The 19,816-nt window shown below is 52.0% G+C and overlaps 2 protein-coding genes across 5 annotated transcripts in view; both read right to left on the reverse strand.

Annotated features, from left to right (window-relative positions):
* Nmdar1 (NMDA receptor 1) overlaps positions 1 to 19,816 on the reverse strand; it is a 96,911-nt gene that overhangs the window by 55,215 nt on the left and 21,880 nt on the right. For all 4 annotated transcript variants that reach the window (XM_045765002.2, XM_045765000.2, XM_045765001.2 and 1 more), the window contains exon 2: positions 8,249 to 9,293. The gene's annotated coding sequence lies outside the window, so the exon portion shown is untranslated. The remainder of the gene's footprint in view (positions 1 to 8,248; positions 9,294 to 19,816) is intronic.
* Positions 7,153 to 19,816, reverse strand: part of LOC138355879 (proline-rich protein 36-like) — a 34,431-nt gene continuing 21,767 nt past the window's right edge. The window contains exons 4-7 of the mRNA XM_069311428.1: positions 17,172 to 17,368; positions 15,594 to 15,758; positions 8,249 to 8,458; positions 7,153 to 7,781 (exon numbers count right to left, since the gene is read on the reverse strand). Coding sequence (XP_069167529.1) covers positions 7,153 to 7,781; positions 8,249 to 8,458; positions 15,594 to 15,758; positions 17,172 to 17,368 — 1,201 coding nt within the window. The remainder of the gene's footprint in view (positions 7,782 to 8,248; positions 8,459 to 15,593; positions 15,759 to 17,171; positions 17,369 to 19,816) is intronic.

Raw genomic sequence — 19,816 nt, forward strand, 5'->3', positions numbered from 1 at the left:
ACAGTAGGAGCAGCAACAGCAACAACAGCAGGAGCTGCAACAACAACAGTAGGAGCAGCAACAACAACAGCAGCAGCAACAACAATAACAGTAGGAGCAACAACAATAACAACAGAAGCAGCAGCAACAACAATAACAACAGTAGGAGCAACAACAATAACAACAGTAGCAGCAGCAACAACAGCAGCAGCAGCAACAATAACAGTAGGAGCAACAACAATAACAACAGAAGCAGCAGCAACAACAATAACAACAGTAGGAGCAACAACAATAACAACAGTAGCAGCAGCAACAACAGCAGCAGCAGCAACAATAACAGTAGGAGCAACAACAATAACAACAGTAGCAGCAGCAACAACAATAACAACAGTAGCAGCAACAACAATAACAACAGTAGAAGCAACAACAACAATAACAACAGTAGAAGCAACAACAACAGTAGCAGCAGCAAATTAACAACAGTAGCAGCAGCAACTACAACAACAGTAAGAGCAAAAACAACAACAACAGTAGGAGCAACAACAATAACAACAGTAGCAGCAACAACAATAACAACAGTAGCAGCAACAACAATAACAGTTGGAGCAACAACAATAACAACAGTAGGAGCAACAACAATAACAACAGTAGCAACAGCAACAATAACAACAGTAGCAGCAACAACAATAACAAAAGTAGGAGCAACAACAACAACAGTAGGAGCAACAACAACAACAGTAGCAGCAACAACAATAACAACAGTAGCAACAACAACAATAACAACAGTAGGAGTAACAACAACAACAACAACAGTAGGAGCAACAACAACAACAGTAGCAGCAACAACAATAACAACAGTAGCAGCAACAACATAACAACAGTAGCAACAGCAACAATAACAACAGTAGCAGCAACAACAATAACAAAAGTAGGACCAACAACAATAACAACAGTAGGAGCAACAACAACAACAACAACAGTAGGAGCAACAACAATAACAACAGTAGGAGCAACAACAATAACAACAGTAGCAGCAACAACAATAACAGTAGCAGCAACAACAATAACAACAGTAGCAGCAACAACAATAACAACAGTAGCAGCAACAACAACAATAACAACAGTAGCAGCAACAACAATAACAACAGTAGCAGCAACAACAATAACAGTAGGAGCAACAACAATAACAACAGTAGCAGCAACAACAACAATAACAGTAGCAGCAACAACAACAATAACAGTAGCAGCAACAACAATAACAACAGTAGCAGCAACAACAATAACAACAGTAGCAGCAACAACAATAACAACAGTAGCAGCAACAACAATAACAGTAGCAGCAACAACAATAACAACAGTAGGAGCAACAACAATAACAGTAGCAGCAACAACAATAACAACAGTAGCAGCAACAACAATAACAACAGTAGCAGCAACAACAATAACAACAGTAGCAGCAACAACAATAACAGTAGCAGCAACAACAATAACAACAGTAGCAGCAACAACAATAACAACAGTAGCAGCAACAACAATAACAACAATAAGGAGAGAGAGACAGGGAGGGTGCATGTAAGGAGAGAGAGACAGGGAGGGTGCATGTAAGGAGAGAGAGACAGGGAGGGTGCGTGTAAGGAGAGAGAGACAGGGAGGGTGCATGTAAGGAGAGGGAGAGACAGGGAGGGTGCATGTAAGGAGAGAGAGAGACAGGGAGGTGCATGTAAGGAGAGAGAGAGAGACAGGGAGGGTGCGTGTAAGGAGAGAGAGAGACAGGGAGGGTGCATGTAAGGAGAGAGAGAGAGACAGGGAGGGTGCATGTAAGGAGAGAGAGACAGGGAGGGTGCGTGTAAGGAGAGAGAGACAGGGAGGGTGCATGTAAGGAGAGAGAGACAGGGAGGGTGCATGTAAGGAGAGAGAGAGACAGGGAGGGTGCATGTAAGGAGAGAGAGACAGGGAGGGTGCATGTAAGGAGAGAGAGAGACAGGGAGGGTGCATGTAAGGAGAGAGAGAGACAGGGAGGGTGCATGTAAGGAGAGAGAGACAGGGAGGGTGCGTGTAAGGAGAGAGAGACAGGGAGGGTGCATGTAAGGAGAGAGAGAGACAGGGAGGGTGCATGTAAGGAGAGAGAGAGACAGGGAGGGTGCATGTAAGGAGAGAGAGACAGGGAGGGTGCATGTAAGGAGAGAGAGAGAGACAGGGAGGGTGCATGTAAGGAGAGAGAGAGACAGGGAGGGTGCGTGTAAGGAGAGAGAGAGACAGGGAGGGTGCGTGTAAGGAGAGAGAGAGACAGGGAGGGTGCATGTAAGGAGAGAGAGACAGGAAGGGTGCATGTAAGGAGAGAGAGAGACAGGGAGGGTGCATGTAAGGAGAGAGAGAGACAGGGAGGGTGCATGTAAGGAGAGAGAGAGACAGGGAGGGTGCATGTAAGGAGAGAGAGAGACAGGGAGGGTGCATGTAAGGAGAGAGAGAGAGAGACAGGGAGGGTGCATGTAAGGAGAGAGAGAGAGACAGGGAGGGTGCATGTAAGGAGAGAGAGAGACAGGGAGGGTGCATGTAAGGAGAGAGAGACAGGGAGGGTGCATGTAAGGAGAGAGAGACAGGGAGGGTGCATGTAAGGAGAGAGAGACAGGGAGGGTGCATGTAAGGAGAGAGAGAGAGACAGGGAGGGTGCATGTAAGGAGAGAGAGAGACAGGGAGGGTGCGTGTAAGGAGAGAGAGAGACAGGGAGGGTGCGTGTAAGGAGAGAGAGTGACAGGGAGGGTGCGTGTAAGGAGAGAGAGAGACAGGGAGGGTGCGTGTAAGGAGAGAGAGACAGGGAGGGTGCGTGTAAGGAGAGAGAGAGACAGGGAGGGTGCGTGTAAGGAGAGAGAGACAGGGAGGGTGCATGTAAGGAGAGAGAGAGACAGGGAGGGTGCGTGTAAGGAGAGAGAGAGACAGGGAGGGTGCGTGTAAGGAGAGAGAGAGACAGGGAGGGTGCGTGTAAGGAGAGAGAGACAGGGAGGGTGCGTGTAAGGAGAGAGAGACAGGGAGGGTGCGTGTAAGGAGAGAGAGAGACAGGGAGGGTGCGTGTAAGGAGAGAGAGAGACAGGGAGGGTGCGTGTAAGGAGAGAGAGACAGGGAGGGTGCGTGTAAGGAGAGAGAGAGACAGGGAGGGTGCGTGTAAGGAGAGAGAGACAGGGAGGGTGCGTGTAAGGAGAGAGAGAGACAGGGAGGGTGCATGTAAGGAGAGAGAGACAGGGAGGGTGCGTGTAAGGAGAGAGAGACAGGGAGGGTGCATGTAAGGAGAGAGAGACAGGGAGGGTGCGTGTAAGGAGAGAGAGACAGGGAGGGTGCGTGTAAGGAGAGAGACAGGGAGGGTGCGTGTAAGGAGAGAGAGAGACAGGGAGGGTGCGTGTAAGGAGAGAGAGACAGGGAGGGTGCATGTAAGGAGAGAGAGAGACAGGGAGGGTGCGTGTAAGGAGAGAGAGACAGGGAGGGTGCGTGTAAGGAGAGAGAGAGACAGGGAGGGTGCATGTAAGGAGAGAGAGAGACAGGGAGGGTGCATGTAAGGAGAGAGAGAGACAGGGAGGGTGCGTGTAAGGAGAGAGAGACAGGGAGGGTGCATGTAAGGAGAGAGAGAGAGACAGGGAGGGTGCATGTAAGGAGAGAGAGAGACAGGGAGGGTGCATGTAAGGAGAGAGAGAGACAGGGAGGGTGCATGTAAGGAGAGAGAGAGAGACAGGGAGGGTGCATGTAAGGGTGCAGCTGTCTAACTCCCAGGTACCTATTTACTGCTAGGTGAACAGGGGAAGCAGAGTGAATGAAACTCAGCAAATTTGTTTCCGCCTCCACCGGGGCTCCAGGAGGCCAGGCTGACAGTGGGCACCAGGAGGCCAGACTGACAGTGGGCTCCAGGAGGCCAGGCTGACAGTGGGCACCATCAGGCCAGGCTGACAGTGGGCTCCAGGAGGCCAGGCTGACAGTGGGCTCCAGGAGGCCAGGCTGATAGTGGGCACCAGGAGGCCAGGCTGACAGTGGGCTCCAGGAGGCCAGGCTGACAGTGGGCACCATGAGGCCAGGCTGACAGTGGGCTCCAGGAGGCCAGGCTGACAGTGGGCACCAGGAGGCCAGGCTGACAGTGGGCACCAGGAGGCCAGGCTGACAGTGGGCTCCAGGAGGCCAGGCTGACAGTGGGCACCAGGAGGCCAGGCTGACAGTGGGTTCCAGGAGGCCAGGCTGACAGTGGGCACTAGGAGGCCAGGCTGACAGTGGGCACTAGGAGGCCAGGCTGACAGTGGGCTCCAGGAGGCCAGGCTGACAGTGGGTTCCAGGAGGCCAGGCTGACAGTGGGCACTAGGAGGCCAGGCTGACAGTGGGCTCCAGGAGGCCAGGCTGACAGTGGGCACCATCAGGCCAGGCTGACAGTGGGCTCCAGGAGGCCAGGCTGACAGTGGGCACCAGGAGGCCAGGCTGACAGTGGGCACCAGGAGGCCAGGCTGACAGTGGGCACTAGGAGGCCAGGCTGACAGTGGGCACTAGGAGGCCAGGCTGACAGTGGGCACCATGAGGCCAGGCTGACAGTGGGCACCATGAGGCCAGGCTGACAGTGGGCACTAGGAGGCCAGGCTGACAGTGGGCACTAGGAGGCCAGGCTGACAGTGGGCACCATGAGGCCAGGCTGACAGTGGGCACTAGGAGGCCAGGCTGACAGTGGGCACTAGGAGGCCAGGCTGACAGTGGGCACCAGGAGGCCAGGCTGACAGTGGGCACCAGGAGGCCAGACTGACAATTATTCTCACTACAGTGTCAGTTCGCATATATTTTCTATGTATATAATAGTAAAAGTATTCATTTATCAATATTATAATGACCTGGATAATGTATGTCTTTGTTTTTATATTATTTTATGTCAAGTGCCACTGTATCTACGCGCAAAAATGAGAAATATGAATATATTTAATTATACATTGGTTTACTGTACTAACATATTTTAATATACTGCACAGATCCTTGAAGTAAAGTACTGGGGTTGACCAGACCACACACTAGAAGGTGAAGGGAGGACGACGTTTCGGTCCGTCCTGGACCATTCTCAAGTCGATTGTGATCAATCGACAATCGACTTGAGAATGGTCCAGGACGGACCGAAACGTGGTCGTCCCTTCACCTTCTAGTGTGTGGTCTGGTCAACTTACTTTAGCCACGTTATTGTGTCTCAACGCCTACAGTACTGGGGTTTAAACATCGGTCGACTGGTTTATTTTTCTACCCAGAATATTTTGACAAAAATTTCATTACAGTTTTTGAAAACTGTGCCTTGGAATATTTTTTTTTTCGCTCTGCTAAACTGCGGCAATAGGTATCTGCTTCTGTGGCACAGTGGTTTGTGCCGTCGACTCGCAACCGAGGGTCTTGAGTTCGAGTCATGCGGTAGGACAGAGACAATTAGGCATGTTACCTTTCACCGCTCCTGTGCCAGGTAAGTCCACTACGGGCTCACCATAGCCCGTTCTTCTTGCCCCGCTCCTGTGCCAGGTAATTTACGGGCTCACCATAGCCCGGGAGGGTAGGGAGGGAGTAAAGCATTGGCAAAAAATTATAGACCAGTTGCACTAACATCGCACATCATAAAAGTATTTGAGAGAGTGATTAGGAGTCAGGTCACCAATTTCATGGAGACCAATGACCTTCACAACCCAGGCCAACATGGATTTCGAGCGGGAAGATCGTGCCTCTCACAGCTACTTGAGCACTACGACAAAGTCACTGAGGCATTAGAAGAGAAACAGAATGCTGATGTGATATACACGGACTTCGCAAAGGCTTTCGATAAATGTGACCATGGCGTGATAGCACACAAAATGAAGTCAATGGGAATAACCGGTAAAGTAGGACGCTGGATACTCAGTTTTCTGTCAAACAGGACTCAGCGAGTAACGGTCAACCATATACAATCTAGTCCAAGTGCAGTGAAAAGCTCTGTACCTCAGGGTACAGTCCTTGCACCGCTGCTTTTCCTTATTCTCATATCAGATATAGACAAAAATACAAGTCACAGCTTCGTATCATCCTTTGCAGATGACACAAAAATCAGTATGAAACTTACTTCGGCTGAGGACATTGAAAAACTTCAAGCTGATATTAATAAAGTTTTCGACTGGGCATCAAAAAATAACATGATGTTTAACAGTGATAAATTCCAGGTACTCAGGTACGGTGAAAATGAGGACCTTAAACATAATACAGAGTACAAAACACAATCAAATGTACCCATAGTAGGAAAACAGCATGTAAAGGATTTGGGAATAATAATGTCTGACGACCTAACGTTTAAGGAGCATAACCAAGCAAATATTGTGACAGCCAGATAAATGATAGGATGGATTACGAGAACTTTCAAATCCAGGGATCCCATCACAATGGTTGTACTCTTCAAGTCACTTGTGTTTTCCCATCTTGAATACTGCTCAGTACTCACTTCCCCCTTCAGAGCAGGAGAGATTGCTGAAATAGAGGGAATACAGAGAACATATACGGCACGCATAGACGCAATAAAGCACCTAAATTATTGGGATCGTCTCAAAGCCCTCCAAATGTACTCACTAGAAAGAAGACGAGAGAGATATCAAATAATATACACCTGGAAGATACTGGAGGGCCAAGTACCAAATCTACACAGTAAAATAACAACGTACTGGAGTGAACGATATGGAAGAAAATGTAGAATAGAACCTGTGAAGAGCAGAGGTGCCATAGGCACAATCAGAGAACAATGTATAAGCATCAGAGGTCCGCGGTTGTTCAACGTCCTCCCAGCAAGCATAAGAAATATTGCCGGAACAACCGTGGACATTTTCAAGAGAAAACTAGATTTATTCCTCCAAGGAGTGCCGGACCAACCCGGCTGTGGTGGGTATGTGGGCCTGCGGGCCGCTCCAAGCAACAGCCTGGTGGACCAAACTCTCACAAGTCAAGCCTGGCCTCGGGCCGGGCTTGGGGAGTAGAAGAACTCCCAGAACCCCATCAACCAGGTAACCAGGTAGCCCCTGCTACTTGGAACTTGTTCCGAGTAGCTGAATCTATAACAAGAACAACCCGTGCTCTGACCCCATCATTACTAACAAGTACCCACCTACACACACACTAAGAGTTCAGTTCCTGAACCCATCCTGTGCCTTAGTAACCCTTCCACCACTACCCCACACGATGGGTAGCGACTGCATCACAGAGTGAGAAATATGAAGGAACCAAAACTGATACCACGAGGTTGATGTACGCCACTCCAAACTCTCTCGCTCTTATGACAGTTGTCCTGGTTGATACCTGGTTGATACCTGGTTGATGGGGTTCTGAGAGTTCTTCTACTCCCCAAGCCCGGCCCGAGGCCAGGCTTGACTTGTGACAGTTTGACAGTAGGCTCCAGGAGGCCAGACTGACAGTGGGCTCCAGGAGGCCAGACTGACAGTGGGCTCCAGGAGGCCAGGCTGACAGTGGGCTCCAGGAGGCCAGACTGACAGTGGGCTCCAGGAGGCCAGACTGACAGTGGGCTCCAGGAGGCCAGGCTGACAGTGGGCTCCAGGAGGCCAGACTGACAGTGGGCTCCAGGAGGCCAGACTGACAGTGGGCTCCAGGAGGCCAGACTGACAGTGGGCTCCAGGAGGCCAGGCTGACAGTGGGCTCCAGGAGGCCAGACTGACAGTGGGCTCCAGGAGGCCAGGCTGACAGTGGGCTCCAGGAGGCCAGACTGACAGTGTCCCCCGCACGCACTGACCTTATATTTCCCATGATACTTGTAGATAAATACTGGACCCATGCTGCCACAACTGACACAGGATTGAAGACTTGTGACCACAAGTACATTTGTGGATTAAGAGATTAAGAGTTGCGACTGTAGGTCAAGAGTAATTCAAGTGTTTTAATATGATGCGGAAGACCTCAGCTGCGTTTCAAAGACATCTGCAAAATCGACCTCAAGCATGTGAACATGGACACTTGGGAGGCAGCATCTGCGGACAGATCTGCCTGGAGACGCAAAGTGCAGAGAGGACTCCAGCAATTCGAGGGCGAACTGAAGAGGCAGGCGGAGGCCAAGACCTCAGAAGAAGTCTCGGCCACTGACGGACGCAACCCCTTCGGCGTTTATCTACACTTGCTGCGGTCGGGATTGTCTTTCTCGGGTTGGACTTCACAGCCACAGCAGACACACACGGCACAACTCCATAACCCCCCCCCCCCCGGGATTGAAGGATGCCTGCTACAACTACAATATGATGCATAGTTTTACACTCACCTTCAGCAGACTGAAAATGGCGAGTAGACTGGGCAGCCGAGAGTGGCCCCTGAGCGACGAGGTCACTGATAGAGGAAGCAGCAGTAGGAGCAGAAGCAACAGAGGCAGCAGCGCCAGCAGCAGCAGCAGCAGCACTATCGCGGATGACCTGCTTGGCTCCAGACATCCGCTCACGGGTCAGTACTTGCTGTGGTGACCCGCTTCTCTGGCCTAAAAAGGTCGTTCCAGTGGTTCATGGGTCGAGGACCCCCGTAGTAGCTCCTTAAACCCCTAATAGCTCTCCTTGGCAGTTCCTGAGGGAGAGCAAGCCACTCCCAGGGTTCCTGGAACTCTTGACTCTTTCTCTGTGGCTGTTTCTGTCTGGAAGGCTTCCTATGGCAGTTCTTGGAATCACGTGTCGTGGCTCCGTGGGTGTAGAGGTCGGGTGGGGCGGCTGGCGCGCTCACTTGCGGCAGTGTCGTCGTGCTCCTCGCGGCTCTCACTCCCTCACTCCTTGAAGAAATTTTTCGACCGAAACTAAACACTAGTAATTTTCTTATTTAATTTTGTTTTGTGCGCGAGAAAACTGTTGGTGTCTGGGCCACGTAGGCACAAAAGCTAATGGCTACATAAGCAAACAGTTTATACATAGGCGAGTCACTGGGTAACGGAGATGTGTTAATAAACAAGGTGAGGAAGGAACGTAAACGGTGCACGAAAGAGGCCGGGAGGGGAGGGGACAGAGGGGGGTGGAGCGTAGGAGTTAATGTACGGATAGAGTTCCCGGAAGGCGGCATGCCAGTGTCTCAGAGCCTGGCCATCCACACGTCTGCAACACCCGGCCCTCCCACTGACACTGTGCCAACACGCCGCACTGCTCGCGCTGCTCGCCTGGGGGCATGCCCGCCGACCAGTAGGCCCGGAGTGCCGCGGGGGATGGCTGCGGGCCGGCGGTGGCGGCGGCGGCGACGACTTGCGGCGACCCCTGCGACTGACACGACCACCACGCCGGCGACCACCAGAGCCACACTCGTGCACCAGCACCTCACGCCCCGCCCACCTCCACCTGTACGGGGGTAAACAACAATATTAGTGAGGTTGTCCACAAATGGGGCAGACAAAGCTACATATTTGAACAACAGAATAAAGGAATCTCAAGGCATATTGACCCTTCCAGGCGACTCTTATTTACACCCAACGACGCCCACCCATGTCTGGAATTTACGGGATCACCATAGCCCGTGCTACATGGACACTTCGTTCTGAGTAGCTAAATCTAAAACAACAACAACAACAGCCCACCCATGTAATTATCCAACATATTGCATAAACTTCCACATGAGTTCCAACATACAATGCTACTTTGTAACTTATTTCACTAATACGTAACCCTATTTCTGAATGTGCCCTGGAAACACAAACCGAAACTGTCTCTATTTTCCGCTTGTTACAACTTGTAATAAAGTTGTTACAACTTGGCTTAACGTGTTTATGACGTATTAGAACGTTGTTACAACTTGCTATATTGGTTGTTATAACTGGTTAGGAGGTGTTAAAACTTGTTCGAACGTTGTACCAACGTCGTAGTTTCGGTGTGTGTTTGGAGGGTTACCAATTTCTTGTATAAATCTTCCGAACTTCTTCAATTTCAATCGATTGTTTCGTGTTCTAACTTGGGATTGATATTAAGATATTATTTATGTCCCCCTTGTTAGACTCTTTCACCCCATTCGTACACGTGAGTCTTATAAATACTCTTATAAATAAACACATGAAATAATATTACCTGTATAATTATAGGTAATTAATTCCCAATTCCCCTGGTTACGTGACGGCTTTCTAGGAGATGTAAATAGTACAGGTTCCCAATTACCTGTATAATTACAGGTAATTAGTTCCCAAATACCTGTATAATTACAGGTAATTAGTTCCCAAATACCTGTATAATTACAGGTAATTAGTTCCCAAATACCTGTATAATTACAGGTAATTAGTTCCCAATTACCTGTATAATTACAGGTAATTAGTTCCCAAATACCTGTATAATTACAGGTAATTAGTTCCCAAATACCTGTATAATTACAGGTAATTAGTTCCCAATTACCTGTATAATTACAGGTAATTAGTTCCCAATTACCTGTATAATTACAGGTAATTAGTTCCCAAATACCAGTTACCTGTATAATTACAGGTAATCAGTTCCCAATTACCTGTATTACTTGATAACGCAGTCACCCTTCTCACAATATTCTTAGGGAATTTATCCCCATAATACTCTGCGGTCCTAACTCTTCTTCAGTAGTACGTCGTAATTTTGATGTACACAACCTGATGTACTCAAAATTAAAGCGGCTCGCAAAATTGAAGTGATGTCCCGTTTTCTATTCGTGGGTCCTCGGTTAGGTTAGGTTCGGGCAATTTAGTACATACGTTTAGTGCGGGCGGGGTGGTGTGTGTGGCGGGCGGGGAGGTGTGGGGCGGGCGGGGTGGTGTGTGGGGCGGGCGGGGAGGTGTGGGGCGGGCGGGGTGGTGTGTGGGGCGGGCGGGGTGGTGTGTGGGGCGGGCGGGGTGGTGTGGGGCGGGCGGGGAGGTGTGTGGGGCGGGCGGGGAGGTGTGGGGCGGGCGGGGTGGTGTGGGGCGGGCGGGGTGGTGTGTGGGGCGGGCGGGGAGGTGTGTGGGGCGGGCGGGGTGGTGTGTGGCGGGCGGGGAGGTGTGTGGGGCGGGCGGGGTGGTGTGTGGGGCGGGCGGGGAGGTGTGTGGGGCGGGCGGGGAGGTGTGTGGGGCGGGCGGGGTGGTGTGTGGGGCGGGCGGGGAGGTGTGTGGGGCGGGCGGGGAGGTGTGTGGGGCGGGCGGGGAGGTGTGTGGGGCGGGCGGGGAGGTGTGTGGGGCGGGCGGGGTGGTGTGTGGCGGGCGGGGAGGTGTGTGGGGCGGGCGGGGAGGTGTGTGGGGCGGGCGGGGTGGTGTGTGGCGGGCGGGGTGGTGTGTGGCGGGCGGGGAGGTGTGTGGGGCGGGCGGGGAGGTGTGTGGGGCGGGCGGGGTGGTGTGTGGGGCGGGCGGGGTGGTGTGTGGGGCAGGCGGGGAGGTGTGTGGGGCGGGCGGGGTGGTGTGTGGGGCGGGCGGGGTGGTGTGTGGGGCGGGCGGGGAGGTGTGTGGGGCGGGCGGGGAGGTGTGTGGGGCGGGCGGGGAGGTGTGTGGGGCGGGCGGGGTGGTGTGGGGCGGGCGGGGAGGTGTGTGGGGCGGGCGGGGTGGTGTGGGGCGGGCGGGGAGGTGCTGCAGCGCCTCAAGATCGATCCGACGCTCACAATTTCTCTTTCTGCTTCTCCCTCCTCCCCGTGTGTGTGTGTGTGTGTGTGTGTGTGTGTGTGTGTGTATGTGTGTGTGTGTGTGTGTGTGTGTGTGTGTGTGTGTGTGTGTGTGTGTGTGTGTGTGTGTGTGTGTGTGTGTGTATTCACCTAGTTGTGCTTGCGGGGGTTGAGCTCTGCTCTTTCGGCCCGCCTCTCAACTGTCAATCAACTGTTTCTACTACTACTAGTGCTTTTTTTCCCACACCACACACAAACACACACACCCCAGGAAGCAGCCCGTGACAGCTGACTAACTCCCAGGTACTTATTTACTGCTAGGTAACAGGGGCATAGCGTGAAAGAAACTCTGCCCATACTTTTCTCGCCGGCGCCCGGGATCGAACCCAGGACCACAGGATCACGTGTACAACATGCTGTCCGCTCGGCCGCCGGCTCCCTCATGTATGTATGGATGTGTGTGTGTGTGTGTGTGTGTGTGTGTGTGTGTGTGTGTGTGTGTGTGTGTGTGTGTGTGTGTGTGTGTGTGTGTGTGTACTCACCTAGTTGTACTCACCTAGTTGTGTTTGCGGGGGTTGAGCTCTGGCTCTTTGGTCCCGCCTCTCAACCGTCAATCAACAGGTGTACAGATTCCTGACCCTATCGGGCTCTGTCATAACTACACTTGTGTGTGTGTGTGTGTGTGTGTGTGTGTGTGTGTGTGTGTGTGTGTGTGTGTGTGTGTGTGTGTGTGTGTGTGTGTGGGTGTGTGTGTGTGTATGTGTGTGTGTGTGTGTGTGTGTGTGTGTGTGTGTGTGTGTGTGTGTGTGTGTGTGTGTGTGTGTGTGTGTGTGTGTGTGTGTATGTGTGTGGGTGTGTGTGTGTGTGTGTGTGTGTGTGTGTGTGTGTGTGTGTGTGTGTGTGTGTGTGTGTGTGTGTGTGTGTGTGTGTGTGTATGTGTGTGGGTGTGTGTGTGTGTGTGTGTGTGTGTGTGTGTGTGTGTGTGTGTGTACTCACCTAGTTGTGTTTGCGGGGGTTGAGCTCTGGCTCTTTGGTCCCGCCTCTCAACCGTCAATCAACAGGTGTACAGATTCATGAGCCTATCGGGCTCTATCATATCTACACTTGAAACTGTGTATGGAGTCAGCCTCCACCACATCACTTCCTAATGCATTCCATTTGTCAACCACTCTGACACTAAAAAAGTTCTTTCTAATATCTCTGTGGCTCATTTGGGCACTCAGTTTCCACCTGTGTCCCCTTGTGCGTGTTCCCCTTGTGTTAAATAGACTGTCTTTATCTACCCTATCAATCCCCTTCAGAATCTTGAATGTAGTGATCATGTCCCCCCTAACTCTTCTGTCTTCCAGCGAAGTGAGGTTTAATTCCCGTAGTCTCTCCTCGTAGCTCATACCTCTCAGCTCGGGTACTAGTCTGGTGGCAAACCTTTGAACCTTTTCCAGTTTAGTCTTATCCTTGACTAGATATGGACTCCATGCTGGGGCTGCATACTCCAGGATTGGCCTGACATATGTGGTATACAAAGTTCTGAATGATTCTTTACACAAGTTTCTGAATGCCGTTCGTATGTTGGCCAGCCTGGCATATGCCGCTGATGTTATCCGCTTGATATGTGCTGCAGGAGACAGGTCTGGCGTGATATCAACCCCCAAGTCTTTTTCCTTCTCTGACTCCTGAAGAATTTCCTCTCCCAGGTGATACCTTGTATCTGGCCTCCTGCTCCCTACACCTATCTTCATTACATTACATTTGGTTGGGTTAAACTCTAACAACCATTTGTTCGACCATTCCTTCAGCTTGTCTAGGTCTTCTTGAAGCCTCAAACAGTCCTCTTCTGTTTTAATCCTTCTCATAATTTTAGCATCGTCTGCAAACATTGAGAGAAATGAATCGATACCCTCCGGGAGATCATTTACATATATCAGAAACAAGATAGGACCGAGTACAGAGCCCTGTGGGACTCCACTGGTGACTTCACGCCAATCGGAGGTCTCACCCCTCACCGTAACTCTCTGCTTCCTATTGCTTAGATACTCCCTTATCCACTGGAGCACCTTACCAGCTACACCTGCCTGTCTCTCCAGCTTATGTACCAGCCTCTTATGCGGTACTGTGTCAAAGGCTTTCCGACAATCCAAGAAAATGCAGTCCGCCCAGCCCTCTCTTTCTTGCTTAATCTGTGTCACCTGATCGTAGAATTCTATCAAGCCTGTAAGGCAAGATTTACCCTCCCTGAATCCATGTTGGCGATTTGTCACGAAGTCCCTTCTCTCCAGATGTGTTACCAGGTTTTTTCTCACGATCTTCTCCATCACCTTGCATGGTATACAAGTCAAGGACACTGGCCTGTACTGGCCTGACATATGTGGTATACAAAGTTCACATATACATATGTGTGTGTGTGTGTGTGTGTGTGTGTGTGTGTGTGTGTGTGTGTGTGTGTGTGTGTGTATGTGTGTGGGTGTGTGTGTGTGTGTGTGTGTGTGTGTGTGTGTGTGTGTGTGTGTGTGTGCGTATGTGTGTGTGTGTGCGTATGTGTGTGTGTGTGTGTGTGTGTGTGTGTGTGTGTGTGTGTGTGTGTGTGTGTGTGTGTGTGTGTGTGTGTGCGTATGTGTGTGTGTGTATGTGTGTGGGTGTGTGTGTGTGTGTGTGTGTGTGTGTGTGTGTGTGTGTGTGTGGGTGTGTGTGTATGTATGTATGAATACTTATCTAGTTGTGTTTCTAGGGAGAAACAATAGCTCTCTAGCCCCACTTTTCAGTCTCGTGGTGAGTTAAAGCACTTTACTTTAATCATTGTGTCTATCATTGTATTCCCCTTTGCTACTGGACCTTGGCTTCAACACCCTCTTGTAACACGCTTCGTTTAATCGTGACTTTTACACTGAAGGTTTCCCTGATATATGTGCCGCTCATCTTCACCTCCCCCCCCCCCATACACTCAAGTATCCCCCTAAGCATTTTCGTTTGGAATTATTATTGTAAATTTTCAAAGTCACCGATGATTAATAATTTAAATTAATTCCTACTTGTGACTAAACCAGTTCCTTCTATGATACTGCATTTTGTCCCATTGTACTCCTGTGTGGGGGCCTAATAGCTGAGTGGACAGCGCTCTCGTAATCCTAGGGTCCGGGTTCGATCCCCGGTGATGGTACAAACAAAATGGGCAGTTTCTTTCACGCTGATGCCCCTGTTACCTAGCAGTAAATAGGTACCTGGGAGCTAGACAGCTGTTACGGGCTCTTTCCTGTATGTGTGTGTGTGTGATCTCTCTCTCTCTCTCTCTCTCTCTCTCTCTCTCTCTCTCTCTCTCTCTCTCTCTCTCTCTCTCTCTCTCTCTCTCTCTCTCTCTCTCTCTCTCTCTCTCTCAGACGGTGCCATCATTATCAGTTTGGTAGCCTGAAGCAGCCAGTCTGATAACAGGCCACTGCAGCTAATGATGAAGGTATTGCTGTTGGTGTTGCTCATGTGTTGCTGTTGTTGCTGTTGCTGCTGTTGCTGCTGGTGTTCCTACAACAACTTACACCACTACCACCCAAGTGGACACCACCACCACCACCACCACAACAACCACCACCACTACCATCACCCATATGAGTCGTAACCATCTTCCTATTTTTGTATTTTTTGGTTGCTGATGATTTGATTTTTTTGGGACATAATAAAGCAACGACATGTGGGTAAATGGTCTTAATTTAGAAGTGATGATTGAGGGAGGGTTGGGGGTGCCACACCTGGTGGTTTAGGGAGGGTTGGGGGTGCCACACCTGGTGGTTTAGGGAGGGTTGGGGGTGCCACACCTGGTGGTTTAGGGAGGGTTGGGGGTGCCACACCTGGTGGTTTAGGGAGGGTTGGGGGTGCCACACCTGGTGGTTTAGGGAGGGTTGGGGGTGCCACACCTGGTGGTTTAGGGAGGGTTGGGGGTGCCACACCTGGTGGTTTAGGGAGGGTTGGGGGTGCCACACCTGGTGGTTTAGGGAGGGTTGGGGGTGCCACACCTGGTGGTTTAGGGAGGGTTGGGGGCGCCACACCTGGTGGTTTAGGGAGGGTTGGGGGTGCCACACCTGGTGGTTTAGGGAGGGTTGGGGGCGCCACACCTGGTGGTTTAGGGAGGGTTGGGGGTGCCACACCTGGTGGTTTAGGGAGGGTTGGAGGCGCCACACCTGGTGGTTTAGGGAGGGTTGGGGGTGCCACACCTGGTGGTTTAGGGAGGGTTGGGGGCGCCACACCTGGTGGTTTAGGGAGGGTTGGGGGTGCCACACCTGGTGGTTTAGGGAGGGTTGGGGGCGCCACACCTGGTGGTTTAGGGAGGGTGGGGGTGCCACACCTGGTGGTTTAGGGAGGGTTGGGGGTGCCACACCTGGTGGTTTCGGGAGGGTTGGGGGTGCCACACCTGGTGGTTTAGGGAGGGTTGGGGGCGCCACACCTGGTGGTTTAGGGAGGGTTGGGGGTGCCACACTTGGTGGTTTAGGGAGGGTTGGGGGCGCCACACCTGGTGGTTTAGGGAGGGTGGGGGTGCCACACCTGGTGGTTTAGGGAGGGTTGGGGGTGCCACACCTGGTGGTTTAGGGAGGGTTGGGGGTGCCACACCTGGTGGTTTAGGGAGGGTTGGGGGTGCCACACCTGGTGGTTTAGGGAGGGTTGGGGGTGCCACACCTGGTGGTTTAGGGAGGGTTGGGGGTGCCACACCTGGTGGTTTAGGGAGGGTTGGGGGTGCCACACCTGGTGGTTTAGGGAGGGTTGGGGGTGCCACACCTGGTGGTTTAGGGAGGGTTGGGGGTGCCACACCTGGTGGTTTAGGGAGGGTTGGGGGCGCCACACCTGGTGGTTTAGGGAGGGTTGGGGGTGCCACACCTGGTGGTTTAGGGAGGGTTGGGGGCGCCACACCTGGTGGTTTAGGGAGGGTGGGGGTGCCACACCTGGTGGTTTAGGGAGGGTTGGGGGTGCCACACCTGGTGGTTTCGGGAGGGTTGGGGGTGCCACACCTGGTGGTTTAGGGAGGGTTGGGGGTGCCACACCTGGTGGTTTAGGGAGGGTTGGGGGTGCCACACCTGGTGGTTTAGGGAGGGTTGGGGGTGCCACACCTGGTGGTTTAGGGAGGGTTGGGGGTGCCACACCTGGTGGTTTAGGGAGGGTTGGGGGTGCCACACCTGGTGGTTTAGGGAGGGTTGGGGGTGCCACACCTGGTGGTTTAGGGAGGGTTGGGGGTGCCACACCTGGTGGTTTAGGGAGGGTTGGGGGTGCCACACCTGGTGGTTTAGGGAGGGTTGGGGGTGCCACACCTGGTGGTTTAGGGAGGGTTGGGGGTGCCACACCTGGTGGTTTCGGGAGGGTTGGGGGTGCCACACCTGGTGGTTTAGGGAGGGTTGGGGGTGCCACACCTGGTGGTTTAGGGAGGGTTGGGGGTGCCACACCTGGTGGTTTAGGGAGGGTTGGGGGTGCCACACCTGGTGGTTTAGGGAGGGTTGGGGTGCCACACCTGGTGGTTTAGGGAGGGTTGGGGGTGCCACACCTGGTGGTTTAGGGAGGGTTGGGGGTGCCACACCTGGTGGTTTAGGGAGGGTTGGGGGTGCCACACCTGGTGGTTTAGGGAGGGTGGGGGTGCCACACCTGGTGGTTTAGGGAGGGTGGGGGTGCCACACCTGGTGGTTTAGGAAGGGTTGGGGGTGCCACACCTGGTGGTTTAGGGAGGGTTGGGGGTGCCACACCTGGTGGTTTAGGGAGGGTTGGGGGTGCCACACCTGGTGGTTTAGGGAGGGTTGGGGGTGCCACACCTGGTGGTTTAGGGAGGGTTGGGGGTGCCACACCTGGTGGTTTAGGGAGGGTGGGGGTGCCACACCTGGTGGTTTAGGGAGGGTTGGGGCCCCACACCTGGTGGTTTAGGGAGGGTTGGGGGTGCCACACCTGGTGGTTTAGGGAGGGTTGGGGGTGCCACACCTGGTGGTTTAGGGAGGGTGAGGGTGCCACACCTAGTGGTTTAGGGAGGGTTGGGGCCCCACACCTGGTGGTTTAGGGAGGGTTGGAAGTGCCACACCTGGTGATTTAGGGAGGGTTGGGACGCCAGACTCTAACCTCACTAGGCATAAAAAAAAAGCCTAACCTAACCTAACCTATTCCAGTGTTACAGTAGGCCTAAATTAGGGGCCGAAAACTTTTTGGAGAGCGTATGCCTAAATTGGTAATAATCTTCTAAAAATATCTGGTGTACCTATGGGAATATTGAGCCTCACAATATAATTTGTTATTATATATAATGTATTTCACCATTTTTTATGGAGCAAGTACAATTGAAAGCCTTCTTCAATAAGTATGTTTAGGCACCTAATAATTCTTCTGAATTATTTTAAATGGTACAGTTTTAGGAATATGCTGGAATGCCACCTTGAGCACGAGTGCCATAGATTCGCCACCCCCTGACCTAGTAGTCATGATCGTTCCTCCATAAATTAGGACCGGTTACGATTTTGTTTTTGTCCCCCCTTTCAATCCCATGCTTTAAAAATTTCCCGTTTTCAAATTAATATTATTTTTTTGAATTTTGTCAGTTAATTTTTTGCCCATAATTTGCATTACAAAACCGAACTTTTCAATATGAACATATAGGTATAGTGCAAATATGATAGTTGGTGACGTGGTTAACATAATTTCAATGTGACTGTACAAAATACAGGGTGTCGAACCCTGAGAGCGCCAGAGAGAATGGAGGCAAGAACCAAACCAACTTTTCAGCAATAATAATGTTGAAATCAATCAATATTAAATTCGCAAAATAATATTAAAGGAGGTAAGGAGAGGGTGACATCGTGGCCCGGCCTCGCCCCGCCTGGCCTCGCCCGGCCTCGCCCGACCTCGCCCGGCCTCGCCTAGCCTAGCCTCGCCCGGCCTCGCCTAGCCTAGCCTCGCCCGGCCTCGCCTCGCCCGACCTCGCCCGACCTCGCCCCGCCTCGCCTGGCCTCGCCCGGCCTCGCCTAGCCTAGCCTCGCCCGGCCTCGCCTCGCCCGACCTCGCTCGACCTCGCCCCGCCTCGCCTGGCCTCGCCCGGCCTCGCCAGGCCTCGCCCCAACCTTCAACCGTCTCCATAAATTGTCGAGGCTCTCTATCGCTGCCAGTGATCGCTAATGGTAATAACAGAACTGTAAATACTATAATGTTATAATGAGTGTTAATAATTAATATGAATGTCAGAGAGGCACTGGCATCAAACACATGTTTCACACTGATATACTGAATATAACACATGTCTTCTCCACTCTATACTATGGCCATCTAGGCACATATAGACACTGTACCAAAAGTATAGTAAATGACTGTACCACCTGACTGTTCGAGCAGAGATAGTAAAACAAAATAAATAAATAAATAAAAATCAATACACAGCTCACCAAGGCACTCCCTCTCCACTTGGGCTGGACGGTAGAGCGACGGTCTCGCTGCATGCAAGTCGGCGTTCAATCCCCGACCGTCCAAGTGGTTAGGAACCATTCCTTCCCTCCGTCCCATCCCAAATCCTTATCCTGATCTCTGCCCAGTGCTATATAGTCGTAATGGCTTAGTGCTTTCTCCTGATAGTTTCTTTCCCTTCACCAAGGCACCGTAAATATTGCGCTTCTTACTCAAGTTTGGGACACAGCCCCGCTCCTGTGCCAGGTAAGTCCACTACGGGCTCACCATAACCCGTGCTACTTGCCCCGCTCCTGTGCCAGGTAAGTCCACTACGGGCTCACCATAGCCCGTGCTACTTGCCCCGCTCCTGTGCCAGGTAAGTCCACTACGGGCTCACCATAGCCCGTGCTACTTGCCCCGCTCCTGTGCCAGGTAAGTCCACTACGGGCTCACCATAGCCCGTGCTACTTGCCCCGCTCCTGTGCCAGGTAAGTCCACTACGGGCTCACCATAGCCCGTGCTACTTGCCCCGCTCCTGTGCCAGGTAAGTCCACTACGGGCTCACCATAGCCCGTGCTACTTGCCCCGCTCCTGTGCCAGGTAAGTCCACTACGGGCTCACCATAGCCCGTGCTACTTGCCCCGCTCCTGTGCCAGGTAAGTCCACTACGGGGTCACCATAGCCCGTGCTACTTGCCCCGCTCCTGTGCCAGGTAAGCTACGGGCTCACCATAGCCCGTGCTACTTGGAAAGCTGAATCTATAACAACAACAACTCAAGTTCACTAATATGTTCCACAAGTCATCCACACCAACGGATCACTTACGTCGACTCACTTCTTATATTATATCTTAGACTCGTATAAGACTTAGATAATTGACATTTCTAGAGTATTTCCTCCCACG

The sequence above is a fragment of the Procambarus clarkii genome, chromosome 69 (genome assembly GCF_040958095.1).
Source record: "Procambarus clarkii isolate CNS0578487 chromosome 69, FALCON_Pclarkii_2.0, whole genome shotgun sequence".
In the NCBI taxonomy this organism is placed as follows: Eukaryota; Metazoa; Arthropoda; class Malacostraca; order Decapoda; family Cambaridae; genus Procambarus; species Procambarus clarkii.